Source organism: Fonsecaea nubica (genome assembly GCF_001646965.1).
Source record: "Fonsecaea nubica strain CBS 269.64 chromosome Unknown Scaff18, whole genome shotgun sequence".
NCBI lineage: Eukaryota > Fungi > Ascomycota > Eurotiomycetes > Chaetothyriales > Herpotrichiellaceae > Fonsecaea > Fonsecaea nubica.
In genome coordinates, this window is record NW_019173691.1 from 334,972 (window position 1) to 349,268 (window position 14,297).

Here is a 14,297-nt window from a genome sequence, read left to right on the forward strand (position 1 = left end):
ATTGGGACCCAGGCGTGACGGGTAACCCCAGTCGATGCTTTAAGACTCTCAAGAGTCTCTTTAAGCTTGCCTCTAGTGCAGCGGCAGCCTCCAGTGGGCACTGGCCCCTAATTCTTAGCCCGTAGACTGTTTCCCACCTTGCAGTAACCGATCTCCATGCTGCACCGCACCCTTTTTTCCGCACCCATTTCACATACACCTCCTTCCCTTTCATACATTCGTCACTTTGCTCTTGTCCTTCCCTCCGATAGAGTGCAGTGCAGGTCCTGCATCTTCGCTTATCTTGCCCTCAATTACATGATCACCTGAACAAGAATCTAAAATTGTCAAAGTCACCGCAATTTGAGTTCAAAGAAAGACTACACTACACCGACTGCGCTTTATCTAGGGGGTTTGCCTACACCTGGGTGTAAGGGGATTCTCGTCTACTCACTGGTGACTGTTCAAGCATCCGCGCCTCAAAGGAATACATACAACGAGATCGAGATCGGACAGAGCTGCTACCTCGCGGATCTCCCTTGGATCCCCTTGCACTCACCCCTTGATTTGTTGCAAGAATGGACCACGACAACAACCGTCTTCGACTGAACTTTCAGTTCGACAACCAACATAATTACGATGCTGCCAATGCTCGGATGTATCCTACCACTCCATCCACTTTTCCTCAGCCGATCTATGGCACTCAACAACAGGAATATGGGAGTGGTCTTGTGTCTCCAAACCCCAACGCGAATGCTGGCTATTTCTTGAATCAACAGTACCCATCTCAGTCACACCAGGCTCAATACCAGCAGCAATATCAGTACCAGCCCCAAGGTGGTCTTCAATCTCCCCAACCAGCCTACCAAACCAACTCGCGGCCCTACATGGCGAACAACAATGATGCAACAAGCGGTCTCATTCAACAATTTTCCAACCAAGACTTGGGGGCGACACCACGTGTCAATACTAACCGCACTCCATCACCTGCCATGTCGCGTCCACGGACAGCTGGCGAAACTAGACAAGTCCAGAATCCCTACCAAAGTCATCTGGCGCCACCGATGCCGAGACCCTCACCAAAGCCTGAAGAGGAGGAACAACCGAACCCACGCAGATACTCGGACAATGTCCTGAAGCGAGGTACGGCCGCTAAGCAACTGGTCAACAGTTTCTTCCAAGAGAATATTGAGCGAGCCAGGGATAGGAATAGTCGTGCCAAGGAGTTGGAGGCCCTGCTCAAGAACCCAGCCGTCAGCGAGATTGAGAAACAGAAGGAAATGAACACACTCGCGCAGAAGGAGGCACGCTTCCTACGCTTTATTCGGACACGAGAAGTGCCCTCGAACTTTACCACCATCAAGGTCATTGGCAAAGGAGCCTTCGGAGAGGTCAAATTGGTGCAACGCAAGACTGATGGGAAGATCTATGCTTTGAAGTCTCTGATAAAGTCGGAAATGTTCAAAAAGGATCAGCTGGCTCACGTCCGGGCAGAGCGAGATATTCTGGCGGATTCCAAAGACAATCCATGGCTGGTCAAGCTGCATGCCTCATTCCAGGACAACACGTACTTGTACATGTTGATGGAATTCTTGCCGGGTGGTGATCTGATGACTATGCTGATCAAATACGAAATCTTCTCGGAAGACATCACACGGTTTTACATGGCCGAGATTGTCATGGCTATTGAAGCTGTGCATAAGCTTGGTTTTCTCCATCGGTAAGAGCAGCCAAACCCAACTCTACTGGATCAAGCTAACCGTTGTTCAGTGACATCAAGCCTGACAATATCCTACTAGATAGAGGCGGTCATATCAAGTTGACTGACTTTGGTCTCTCTACCGGTGGTCGCAAACAGCACGAGAACTCGTACTACCAGGCACTTCTCAAGGCAGGCGCCAACGACAAGTCCGGCAACCGAAATTCGATGGCTCTAAATGAGCAGATCAACTTGACGGTCAGCAACCGGGGTCTGGTGAATACCTGGCGGAAGTCTCGTCGTCACATGGCTTACTCGACAGTGGGAACTCCGGATTACATTGCTCCTGAAATTTTCCTTGGTCAAGGTTACACTTATCTGTGCGACTGGTGGTCCGTGGGAGCTATTATGTTTGAATGCTTGGTTGGTTGGCCACCCTTCTGCGCCGAAGACACACACGACACCTATCGCAAGATCGTCAATTGGCGTGAATCACTATATTTCCCAGATGAACTGGTCTTGGGTCGAGATGCCGAAGACATGATTAGAAGGTATGTTAGATGACAAGGGCCTATTTTCCGATACTGACATGAACAGTTTCCTTTGCGATGCCAATGATCGGTTGGGCAAAGAAGGGGGTGCACACGACGGCGCGTCGTCCATCAAGAGACATCCTTTCTTCCGAGGTGTGGTGTGGGATCAATTGCGAAAAATCCGGGCACCATTCGAACCGAAGCTGTCATCAAACATCGACGTCAGCTACTTCCCTATCGACGAGATTCCTCAGGAGGACAACAGCGCCATGCATCGTGCGCATGCCAAGCAGATCTCGCCAGAACAAGACGCCGAAATGAGCCTACCCTTTATTGGATACACCTATAAAGCGTTTACTGCATTCCAGAACTCATAGAGGAAACGCCGCGGCTTGAAAAGGAGAACGAGCAGGAAGAGGATGAGACAAGTATGACAATAGCACATCTCTAGCATGAATGTCGACGATAGAATGCATGTGGCGCCAACATGTCCGGGGGTCAAAAGCATTCAAGATATAGGTATCAAGGCGAAGATGCTGGTCATTGGGGAGGGAATATCCTGGCTGGGAGATGGGAGCAAGACGAGCATTTTCATGGCTATGAACCACATTTACCAGCCCATGCAGGGTTGCATTGGTCTACAGAAGATGGTGCTCTCAAAGCACTCTCCTTTTTTCATGTCACAGTTGCTAGCATGTGTTAGCTACAATCTAATTGATTGAGAGAAATATGTGTCCTTTTTCGGTTTGTTTGCGCCGGTCTAGGCTTTGCTGCCAATGACAGGTGATATATAACACCAGCTACGGTACATACAGCATGCCCTGGCACCCTGGCACGCCTGGATATTGTAGACCTCCCGAGTGCTCGGTACTGGAACCCAATCTCTGTAACGGACGAATGACGTCATGGAATATGGCCCCGAATCCAGCCACGCCAGCAACCCCAGGACATCGTGTTATTTATGTCAGTCCAGGTCCGTTGTCACTTTTGGCGGTGAGCAAGCACGAGGCGACTCAATATCGGCCCGATTCTTGACCTTAACTGTACCTCCTTTCTCGGAGATGGATGTAAGTGGTATTAATTGTGGTTTACCCACCACATATTGCTGGCTGACCTAGGTATATTTGACCAGGTGTTTTATGCTTACACGTACGGCACGGCGGTATGGCTTGGAATGCAAGCTGTACCGTTGGTTGTCATGCCTAAGCTAATCATCATGATGCTGGCGGAAGATGGACATCAGACCTCAGGTGAGATGGTGCTTTCTGAGCCGTTGACACCCACGGCTGGCATCTGCAATCCCTCACGGAAACGAGCAATTCTGACGACCCTCGGACACGAACACAGATGTCGAAATATATCTCAGTCGATCTCTCGGCTTTGCGCTGGTGTTAATTGCGCTAATAACCATGTTCTTCACGGGAACAATTCCACTATCATCGAGCATAAGTGAACCGGTTAGTCTGGAGGACAACGATCCCAAGGCCCCCTACGCTCGGCCGATTCTACAAATCACCACCATCTTCCACAGCCTGAGCACGACGTACTGCTACATGCGGTATGTCAACTACGAACAAACCGCGTATGTGCTCGGGGCTCTAGGGTACGGAATAATGGCTAGCGTGGGAATATGGAGTGTGATATTTGGGAGCACGGAGGCCAGGCGATCCAAGAGGACAGGCGCAGATAAGAGAACGTCGGGGTTTCCTTTCAAGAACTCACAAGCTTATGACAAAAGAAAGGACAGGAAGATGGGGTGAGAGTTGACATGCAGCGAAGGGGTATTGTTGCAATAGTTTGCTCCTTCGTCCTTGGAGTAAGCACTGAAGGTCAAAATCACTATGCCTGTAACAAGACCCAATAAATATCAGTGGTAGGGTCATCCGTTGAGTAGTGTGATCCTAACCGTACCGACATTATTACCTTATGAAGTAGTGGAAGACTCAATATGTATATCCCACCAGGTCCCGCCTAAGGTTGCGGTGACACGAGATGGGGGAGTGACAAGCTGACTAAGTCACTTTAAAATGACACGGCGTCGTGATGGCGAGGTTGAAATGACCTGACTCGGCAGCCGGCTCCCAATTTTCCTCAGCCCTCAGCCCTCAGCCCTTCTTACCACGCCGCTTTATCATCTATCTGCGCACCCTCCTCACGTCTATCAATCCCTCTTCAGCAATGGAGCCCGACACACTCCAAACCTTTGCTGCGGCTGTCCAACAACAATTCCCTGCTTTCAGCAACGAGCATGACGGCGCCTCGCAAGATGCCGCCGCCGCAGCTGGGTATGCCCCTGCTGATTCCCTCAACGGCAACCCTCACAACCAATCCTATCCCATAATCCTGCCACCACTGCCACCAGCGGCGAACAGTTCTCCAAACGTCCAGACTAGGAAACAAAGTAACACTTTGAGAAACACAAACAGTCCTAGCGCGAATGCGGCCATGCGCAGTCCTCAGCAGACGCGCTCCGGCATGTCGGTCCAGACTCGAGCTGCCCAGAACACAACCTCGAGCACCCCATCTCGCGCCGGTAGTAACGCTTCGAGCGTGACTCCCCAGGCCCAAGCCACACAGATGAGCCAACAGTCTGATAACTTGGAAGGGCAGCCAGACCCTGCGCAATCCCAGAAGCAGAATGACTTTGTCTTCAGGAACTCTTCGTCTGCATTTCCGAACGGCACTCCCACGCCTACTCGATCCTTGTCGAAGCAGTCACAAGTCTACACTACGCCGCATGGCGTCGTTCAGGCTGATCCCTGGGTGTCTCATTACCAAACTACACCCTCGACCAACGACCTCAGTGGTGCCCTCAATATCAACAACGGCAACAATGACAATGCAGAAACCGACCCTGCTGTTGCGGCAAATCCCTTCAGCGACTCTTTCCCCTTGGTGCCCGATCCACCAAACCTTGAGGAATGGCGCAACAAACTCTTCAACATCACCGAGACCTTGGTGTTATCCGAAGAAGAGTTCCTCACTTACTTTCCCCATGTCGATAACGTCTACTCGCACCGCTCCACTCAGAAATACAAACGCAAGGCATTTGTCAGTCACTACTGGGACTGCCGACTGAAGGGTCGTCCAAGCGGTACCCCGAAGAGTGATGATCCCAACAAGAAAAAGCGCAAGCGCCAGGCTCGGGAGCGAGATCTTTGCGATGTCAAAATCAAAATCACAGAGTACTTTAGCGCTGAGGAGGCAAGGAAGATGGGTATGACAACTGGGAGTGACATGAATGGCATCGACACTGGCGTCAATGCTAACGGCACGATGGCGAATGAAATCAACACCTTCGGAGGCGTCGACAACAGTGAATTGACGATCGTCCTCGAAGATGGCAGTCAAGGTCTCAGTGGTGTTGGTCATCTCGGCGGCGTTGGCAGTGCTCCTCACAGCTCTACCAACCCCATCGACCCAAATTTCGGATTGCTTGAACTACCCCGTCCTCTACCTCAAGGGCACCCAGGAGCTGACGGAAAACGATGGTTCACGATCCAACGTGTCCGAGGCAACCCGGGTGGCGGAGCCGTCAAAGACTCTAACAGACGTGACAGTAATGTCAATGGCGATGTCGAAGACGAAATCGACCAGTCGGTGCTGGACCCCAATTTGAACGCCGACCTGGACCACAAGCATACCCTCGAAGAAAGTGACCGGATCAAGAAGAATAGCGTTCAAAGATGGATGTTGAAGGAGGAAAAGGAGAAGAAACGATTGAGTGTAAGTGTGTCTTCCACCACCCTGTAACATTCCAGCCTTTCCAGTGCTCCTGGCACCGTGGAGTGCCGGTGATAAACCACAATACTCTACTGGGATTCATATAGATCATTTTTCACTCCTCTACCTTTCCTTCACCCGACTAATCATAACCTTGCTAGAAACTCCCAACATCAGGTCCCTCTAATCCATCGATAACAAACAACGAGTCCTCATCTCCTTCATTTCGAGCTTCAGGAATGGCTTTCTTCACAGCCCGATCCCATGCCGCGCCTGTCCCCACAAAGATAACCTTCTTCGCCAACTCGTTCTGCCCCTTCGCTCAGCGCATCTGGATTGCCCTGGAGATAAAGGGTGTTCCATATCAAATGGTCGAGATAATGCCGACACCTGTCGACAGTTACAGACCACCAGAGATGTTGGAGGTGAACCCGGAAGGAAATATCCCGTGCATCAGGCATGGGAACTGGGGCGTCTGGGAAAGCGGTGTCGTTTTGGAGTATCTCGAGGATTTGGCTATGGGACATTCCCTGCTGCCACTCGGTAACCCGCAACTGCGAGCACACTGTCGCCTGTGGACGGACCATATCAATCGCAAGATCCTTCCGAGTTTTTACAGCTTGCTCCTTACCCCGCCACCATCGCCAAGTGGCGAACAACCAATGGGTTTAGACGGCATGCAGGTCGACGGAGACGCACACGCCCAAGCCACCAACGCAGCGTCGGCGGCGCAACATAGCATGCTCGTAGCCACACTACAGAAGAACATCACTTCGCTGGTCAACGCCAGCCATGCCACGGGGCCGTTCTTCCTGGGCAACGAAATCGGATTTGTCGATGTGGTTTTTGCTCCCTGGATTATTCGACTTTCCCGCGTCTTGAGCTACTACCGCAACTTTCCTCGACCGGAAGTTGGCACGCGCTGGAGGCAATGGGTCGATGCGATCGAAGCGGACGATCGAGTTAGGCGGACCGTGAGTGACGAGAATTCATACCACGGTGTATACAGAGGTGTGGGCGAAGACGGATGGTGCGCGAAGGATGTGCATAAGCCGATTGTGGAGATCCAGTATGCGAGGAAAGTCGTTGCGCAAGAGGGGTTTGGCTTAGGAGGGGATGTCTGGGGACGTTTATCGGAAGAAGAGGCCGTCCATAATCCCGACGGCGTTGGTCAGACACTATCATAAATGCTTGATATAAAGCGCTTAGGGAGACTTGCGGCGGATGGGTGGCGGAGGGGTTTGTGACAACAGACAGACATTGACAGGTCAACGAGTGGTGTACCCAGCTACATGGCCTTTGGTGACACTGTGGTATCGAACACTTCTCTCTGTATAAAGGCTGGAGGTCTTGCAGTTAATATCCATTGCATGAGCTATGATCTAATGGTCACTCCAGTGCTATCCAGTATTGTATCTATCATTACAAACATATAAGGGGAGTTGATGTAAAGGACCGACTTGATATGAAGATATGTAGATATGTTCTACGCAGGGAGGGGGGGCAAATACCACAGTGCAGTGTGACACTGGGACGCATATTCCTTCATTCCTCTATTCACTCGGTATATGTAGGTCCTTGGACACCTCCCTGTGCTCAATGCCTACATACATACCCAGAGACCTGCTACCTACCTACCTACCTACCTAACAGCAGTACCCGTAACCGTGATTAACATGGTAGGTAGGTACTCGATCCATATGCTGTAGGTACGTATGTAGGTAGGTACCACGTACAGGGGTCTGGGTATATAACATGCCAGTGCTAAAAGTCAGGATACATGTAGCCAAGGAGACGAGTACTGTACTCGGTAGATGGAAGACCACTCCCCGCACGCGAGGGTGTAGCGGAACATGCACGAATCAGGCACAGGCTTCGGCAAAGACTTTGGGAAGGAGAAAAAGGGAGAGAATGTGGTCTGTTTGAAGCAATTCGTAATGACATTTCTATTCGTTATATCCCTCCCCTTTTCTAAGGCTCCGGGGAAGAATGTGTACAACATGTGTGGTACAATGTTTTTTCGGAGTGTGTGAGGCGTGCAACAAGACCCGTGTGATGGGATGTGATGTGATGGGGTCTATGTTTTTGCTTTTTTAAGAACAACTCCCGCTGCTAAAAAATTCCTCGGACGTGCTGTGCTGGCTGGGACTTGGGACGTCCGTATTCCTCTCCTGTTCTGACTCGGCCTCGCCCCGTGAGCGGAGAGGGATGGTCGCTCAAGAGGTCGTCCGCGTCGCATCATAGTCAGAGCTGGGAGCAGTGACGTCCCTTCTTGCTAAAGATTGGTAACCTGGCGCTGTCGTGGCCGTCTCGGCTTGCCCAGCTATGTTTGCTGGCACCCTGATGGCAAAACCAAATCCGCCCCGGCCACTGCCATCGGGCCCTCTCGGTGCCCGGATCGGTTCCTGGACGTGCTGCAGAGCAGGTAATCCGGTAGAGTTGTGGAGCGATCCCACCCCGTTCTCCCACTCTCGTCGCTGCTGAGGATATGTCGAGTCAGGCCTCGAAGCGTATGAAGGATCATATAATTCTCGATGTTGGGACCCTCCTCTTGATTGGTTTCGAGAGTTCATGTTGTGGTTACCCGCCACGCCTCCCACTCCTCCCGCTCCGCGGCGCCCTCCTCTGCCGCCCCGACTGCGATTTGGTGTCGCAGATCTTGAGCCGGGCGGGGTCGAGCTCCCTGGACTGGAGGTTCCCGACTTGTTATAGCCTCCTTGTTGGTGAGAGGATAGTGTGGTACTGGCACTCGAGGTCCCGAACAGTTCTTGTCTGCGTTCCTCGTATTTGCGCTGCTTCTCCTCGCGGTCCCTGGCGGCGCGGGCTTGTCGTTCGGCGAGGGTCAGTTCGCGGGCCTTGACCTCCTCTTCGTCCTCGGAGGACTCACGTCCAGCAGAGTCATTCTTGAAGCTATTCAGGCTTAGGTCGTGGAGACCGGCAGTGGGCGGTCGAGGAGATTGCGATTGAATTATGGGCCCTTTTCTCGAGAGGAGGATCGGCGGTGGTTTGAACTCGGATCGTAGGGGGACGATATTGCGCGACTCCAAAAAGTAGTTGGTTTCTCTAGGCCCTTCACTGTGATGCAGGCCACAACACCCGAGAGTCAGAACAAGAGACAAAAGAGGTGGGAAGAGGTTGTTTCAATATGCAGCGCGTACGCTTCGGCCCACAGCTGCCGGTTGAACTCGGCCTGTTGAGCCCTTCGCTGGGCTTTTGTCACTTTCGACGAGACTCTTTTGGCCTCCGTTTCCGCGGGGGGAGTTGGCAGTTTCTGGCGACCAATGCTTTAGCAATCGAGGGAATGACGCTCAACGAGAAGATCAGCACGTACATCGGCGGTGGAGGACCACTCGTCCTCCCAGGCATCGGGAGCCTTGCTCATCGCAGGCGCTATAACAGTTCGGTGGGAAGCGGAGTGAAAAGAGAAGGACGGTGGGAAGAGCGGATGTTGAACATGTGCCGTTACTGTCTAATGACTTTGCCGAATCGGTGGTTCTATATCTCATACACAAGACTCTACTCGAATTATGTCCTTGAGCTTGAGTAGGTGGGGGGAGAGATCAAGAGATTTAGTTAAGGTACATGTACAGTAGTTGGAAGAAAGGTGGGACACTTTTCCTCGGTGCATCTGAATAGTGCCGGGAACAGGCGCACATGGTGTGGAGAAGAACAAGGACACTAAGGACAGGGGTAAAGACAACCATCTCACAAGACGCTGCACTCTAGACCTCGTATACTCTTTGCCTTTCTCTTTGTATAATTTTTGCTTCGTTCACTCCCCGTCTCCGGGAGAGTCCATATTAGATTAGTTAGTAGCTGCTCTGCTACCCTCTGCGTATATCCAAGCGCTATCATTGCCTGTTTCCAATCCCATTCCCATCAAGTAAACACCTAGCCGTGGCTGTGTAAGGTTGATTCCTTTGAATGGTCGCACAGGTGAACTCGGCTTCATATCAGTGCTTTCACGTGTAGTTCGTCAGGCCAAGTACAGCCTCTGTAAAACCATCTCGCATCCAGTTCCCAGCCTCAGGCTCGGTCAGGAGTCACGCGACGCAGCTTCTCGGTACGAAGCATCCACAAATCTACTGTGAAACGACCTCCCCCTCGAGAAAGTAGACGCCGCGTCGCTTCGTTTCCTCTTCTCCTTGCCCTGCGCGATCTTTTCCCACTCTTCCCATTCTCTGGCGATCTCACCGAGGACCGTGGCCATGGCTGATGCGCTCGCCATGAGGCCATGTCCCTCACCGTCCAGGATTCGTAATTCACATCGCTTCATCACGCCGTGCAGCCAACGTACATTGTCTAGCGGAACCCGCGTATCCTTGGCCCCATGATGGATTACAACTGACCTTGTCACCTCAGGATATCGAAACCCTATAGGTCTCCGTCGCTCCAGACAGACCAGCAGATCAATGGCGGGATTCGCATTCTGCGTGGCCAGCGTCCAGATGCGATGTGTAAGAGTCTGGTTATAAAGTGCTTGCCGTGCTTCGGGGCTCAAGCGTGGAGACATCGGTCGAATAGCCGCGGCAGAGGTTTTTGTGGACGAAAACGTCTGCCGGCCGGAATCGAGCTTTGGGCTGGACAAAGGGGGTCCCGGTATCCCCAACGTTTCATTATTGGCCTGATAGCATGACAGAGCCCGTGCCCGGTTGGCTGTGCCTGTTCGGGGTCGCTCGGGCTCAAAGTCAGGAAGGGTGGCTCCAAATGAACTGTCGTCGTTTAAATCTTGGAATGGATAAGCGAGCGCTGCGTCTAGATTCTCGAGTTGCTGCTTGGTCTTCTTGGACTTTAGTGGCTTCGTATCCACAGAAGCACTTGTGGCAGTCAAAAACCTTGAGTTTGCAACTTTGAGAATTTGTGCTGGCAGAACGCTCAGAATTTTGTGACTAAAGGGCAGATTGGCAATCGGCTGCGAGTCGGGGCCGATTGCTGCCCCTTTGGGCATCTGTGAAGGCGGAATCCATGGGGCTAGGAGATGGATACGCCCTCGCACATATTGTGGCATCTTCAAGGCTGTCGCAAGAGCGTAAATTGCGCCTGCAGAATGCGCTAGAAGCGAGAACCTCGTGATCTCCAGAGAACTGCATATGACGGCCACATCGTCAACCCAATTCAGAGGAGTACACTGAGCTTCTGGCAACGGTGAGCTTGCGCCCACGCCAGGCCGATCGGGTGTGATCAGTCTCAGGCGCAAAGTCCTAGCAAGCTCGTCATAGAATGCGGTGAGGTAGCGAGTCAATCCCATACCGACACAACACAAGACCACAAATCCGTTCGGATCTCCCACTTCTGAAAAGGCGATTGTCCGACCGGTGCGTGGATGTCGAATCTTTTGGGTAAAACGGGGCGCACCAAGAAAAGTATCAACTTCTTCAGTTATTGACTTCATCTCCATAAGAGCCGGTTCTTGTTTGTTCGTGTGGGTAATGGAACTCCGCTTGCCCTGAGCCATGGAGCCACGGTAGACACTATTGCGCCGGGACGGCGCTGCACTTGAAGGACTAGACATAACGCCGCCCACAGCAGGTGGCGGGAGGGGTGGTTCATCCTTAGGAAGTTGTGGAGCAAAGGCAGGCATGTCGGCCAGATCAGATGCGGTGACCGTTGCGGATAGGTCGAGTGGACTCTCCACTTCGGGTGACTCTACCACCACCTCAGTAACAGAGAGTCTCGAAGTCTGGTAAGGGCTTGAGCGTTGTGTCGACAATTTAGGCGTCGCAATGGTATGTCTCTTCGCAGCTCGCTCCGATTTCCGTGCCTCATTTCGCCATTCCTTTTGGCGCTTTTCCCGAGCTTCTTGCAGTTCACGAATACGTCTGACAGTCGAGTTGTCGCCTTCAATGAGTTCGGAATCGATGTTGAGCTCTTTCAGATCTCGAGTAGAGAAAGAGTGTCTGTTCTGTTGGTCTGGGGAGACATCCGAAACGCCGGTGACGCTGCGCCTTAGGGATGACCGACGAGAAGGGATCATATGGCTTCCCAAATCACCCCTGCTCAATCTCAGAGCAGTGATTGTAGGACTCTCAGCAGGCGCAGGTTCAAGTTGTACTCCCACACTTGAACGCCCATCAATGGATGATGCGCGGGTCGGCCACTTGTTCTCCCTTTCGTGGTCGATGCTATAAAGGGATTCGGTCTTCCGGCGTCTATCTGACGAAACTCGCCGCGGAGGAATAGGCTTTGAGGCAGCCATCTCGCGCATTGACTCGAACGTTGGTTTCCGATGAGGGACGCTCAAACCACTGACAAACGAGAAGGTTGAGCTGGCGCTGGAACGGTTTCGTCTCTCAATGCTGGGTACTCCAACGCTATCAGACTCAGCACGCGACTTAAGACTCTGTATAGATTCTCTCGTGGCTAGACCGCTCTGAGAGGTCATATTCAGGGAGTGGACGAATGATCTGCTCGACCTTTTGGACAATAGCGGTGGCCTTCTAGCGTACTTAACCACCGGCGGCGCGGCGGCCTCTGCCTCACTACTATCATCAGTGGGAGGAGGGTCGTGCTGTTCCCTGTCCAAGTCGTCCGCATTTGGTGGTTCTGAGGAACTGGAACGTCGGTGCAGATCTCCTGAGATATGTATGCCGGCGTTCGCGCCAAGTTCTTGCCTCGAATACGACGAGGCGGATATTTTGCTCAGAGAATCAATGAGCGAGGATATGACTTGTACTGATTCCGGGGGGGTTTCAGGCCGGTAGGACAACGGTGGTGTTTGCGCGGAATCGAAGGGGGAGGAATTGATGTCGGGTCGAGGGGCCAAGCTGCGGTCGTAAGGAGGCTCGACAGACGTAGTACCGTTGTCATAGTCCATGCCTTACATTGCAGGTGGACGAGGTAGAAAGGCCAACGCAGATACTGTTTTGAGATGAGGGTGCAGTTGCGCATGCACAAGTCGAGGGACAGCCCAGGAGGCGGACAGGGGGAAAGACTTCTTACTACAGCCAATCAAGACGGGTACGTGGAACAGGCGAAATTTGGGATGGGGTTTTGGCAGAAAAGCCACGTTGGTGAACTCGACATCATATTTCAAGACGTGTTGAGGCCATATCTAGCGCTGCATCGCAGTCTCACTGACCACACGAGGTACCGAGCAGAGTGATGGGGATTGGAGCAAGAAGCTGCAGACGTGGCAAGTGATTGAGCTGCACTGCGAGAGAGCGTTGAGCCATGCGCTGGGGGGCGGCGGGGGGACGCGTTTAGGGGATTTGGGAGTGGATTCGCAGTTTATGCCTCGTACATAGAGGACGGGAGACCCAGTTCGGAAAATTAAGCTGCTGTCTGACCGTCAAAAAGGTGGATTTTCACTAGACGAAGCAAGGCGCCCGTCAATTCCAGAGCATCCTTTGTAGTCGGTACTCAAATGCACTCTGCAGAGTCAGAAATCGCCAGCTCTAAAGGCAGACCACTATTCCCATATCGAACGACGCTCGCCGTTGCCTTCACAGAGGATATTCCTTAGTGGTGAGCAGGGAGGGTTCAGCGTCAGACCAGGCGATTTTGCTTTGCTCATGGCTAGCTCGGGAGCTGCGAGACGAACCAGGACGCATGGAGATCATCCGTCCATCAACCAGTGGGCAGCATGAAACACGAGTCAAGATTCAACCATGATTGATCAGCATCAGATTGAGCTTGTCCCACTAGCGGCAGTGTGCAGAGCTCCGCGAGAAAGTCCCCTGGCCATTATTATCTCGTACTTGAAAAGCGTCCCTGGCTGTTGGTAGAGTTGCAACTTGCGTTTGCCAGGCTAGGAGACATTTTCCGCGAAAACCCATTCGAGTTGGCGGCTGTCTAGCGCATCAAGTCCTGTCGACTTCTGTAACTAGTGCTACCTTCATTTCGCGGTTGATGGGAAGTGCGGACACTTCATACCGCCACGAGAGACATTCATACTACTAGAGACATTCTACGGGCCACAGCGATGCTATCTCATCTGTGTAACCTGGGTGTGGCGGTGGGCGCAGTTGTTCATGGTTTTAGTGGACTCGATTGTGTGGAATTGACCGTTATATCTAGAATATGGACCAAAGCCGACTGATATATACAAGACATCATGTTCTAATGTGACGCACAGGGTGATGTCGAGCCACTTCCATGATAGCCCTCTAGTGACTTGACTCCAGGAAATAGCGCAGCTTGTACCGCCGCTTCCGTCATCTCCATGTTCTTGACACCCTGAAGCAAAAAGGTCTATCTCTAGAACCACCCAATGAAAGACGTCGATGTATCGTGGTATCTCCCAAAATTCTAAGACGCTTCTTCGGATCCTATCGGCATGTTTCTGCCGCAGATCCTCAAAACAAAAAGCAATATTCTTTTCCGAACGCCGCGCTCAAGGACGATGTATTCTTTTGACTTTTCCA

The 14,297-nt window shown here is 52.2% G+C and overlaps 6 protein-coding genes across 6 annotated transcripts; 4 read left to right on the forward strand and 2 right to left on the reverse strand.

Moving 5' to 3' along the window:
* Nucleotides 1–557: 557 nt before the first annotated feature.
* AYO20_03783 (hypothetical protein) lies at nucleotides 558–2,588 on the forward strand (the record flags this gene model as incomplete). Its single annotated transcript, XM_022642083.1, has 3 exons — nucleotides 558–1,699; nucleotides 1,750–2,229; nucleotides 2,276–2,588. The coding sequence occupies 3 exons, from the start codon at nucleotides 558–560 to the stop codon at nucleotides 2,586–2,588; spliced, it is 1,935 nt and encodes a 644-aa protein (XP_022502026.1).
* A 1,032-nt stretch (nucleotides 2,589–3,620) lies between these two features.
* AYO20_03784 (hypothetical protein) lies at nucleotides 3,621–3,971 on the forward strand (the record flags this gene model as incomplete). The annotated part of the gene is made up of 1 exon (XM_022642084.1): nucleotides 3,621–3,971. The coding sequence occupies one exon, from the start codon at nucleotides 3,621–3,623 to the stop codon at nucleotides 3,969–3,971; it is 351 nt and encodes a 116-aa protein (XP_022502027.1).
* Nucleotides 3,972–4,389: 418 nt separating this feature from the next.
* Nucleotides 4,390–5,964, forward strand: AYO20_03785 (hypothetical protein; the record flags this gene model as incomplete). Its single annotated transcript, XM_022642085.1, has 1 exon — nucleotides 4,390–5,964. One exon carries the CDS (start codon nucleotides 4,390–4,392, stop codon nucleotides 5,962–5,964), a length of 1,575 nt encoding a protein of 524 aa, XP_022502028.1.
* Nucleotides 5,965–6,173: 209 nt separating this feature from the next.
* On the forward strand, nucleotides 6,174–7,121 carry AYO20_03786 (hypothetical protein; the record flags this gene model as incomplete). Its single annotated transcript, XM_022642086.1, has 1 exon — nucleotides 6,174–7,121. The coding sequence occupies one exon, from the start codon at nucleotides 6,174–6,176 to the stop codon at nucleotides 7,119–7,121; it is 948 nt and encodes a 315-aa protein (XP_022502029.1).
* Nucleotides 7,122–8,150: 1,029 nt separating this feature from the next.
* Nucleotides 8,151–9,316, reverse strand: AYO20_03787 (hypothetical protein; the record flags this gene model as incomplete). Its single annotated transcript, XM_022642087.1, has 3 exons — nucleotides 8,151–9,009; nucleotides 9,093–9,205; nucleotides 9,266–9,316. 3 exons carry the CDS (start codon nucleotides 9,314–9,316, stop codon nucleotides 8,151–8,153), a joined length of 1,023 nt encoding a protein of 340 aa, XP_022502030.1.
* Nucleotides 9,317–9,970: 654 nt separating this feature from the next.
* AYO20_03788 (hypothetical protein) lies at nucleotides 9,971–12,748 on the reverse strand (the record flags this gene model as incomplete). Its single annotated transcript, XM_022642088.1, has 1 exon — nucleotides 9,971–12,748. One exon carries the CDS (start codon nucleotides 12,746–12,748, stop codon nucleotides 9,971–9,973), a length of 2,778 nt encoding a protein of 925 aa, XP_022502031.1.
* Nucleotides 12,749–14,297: the final 1,549 nt, after the last annotated feature.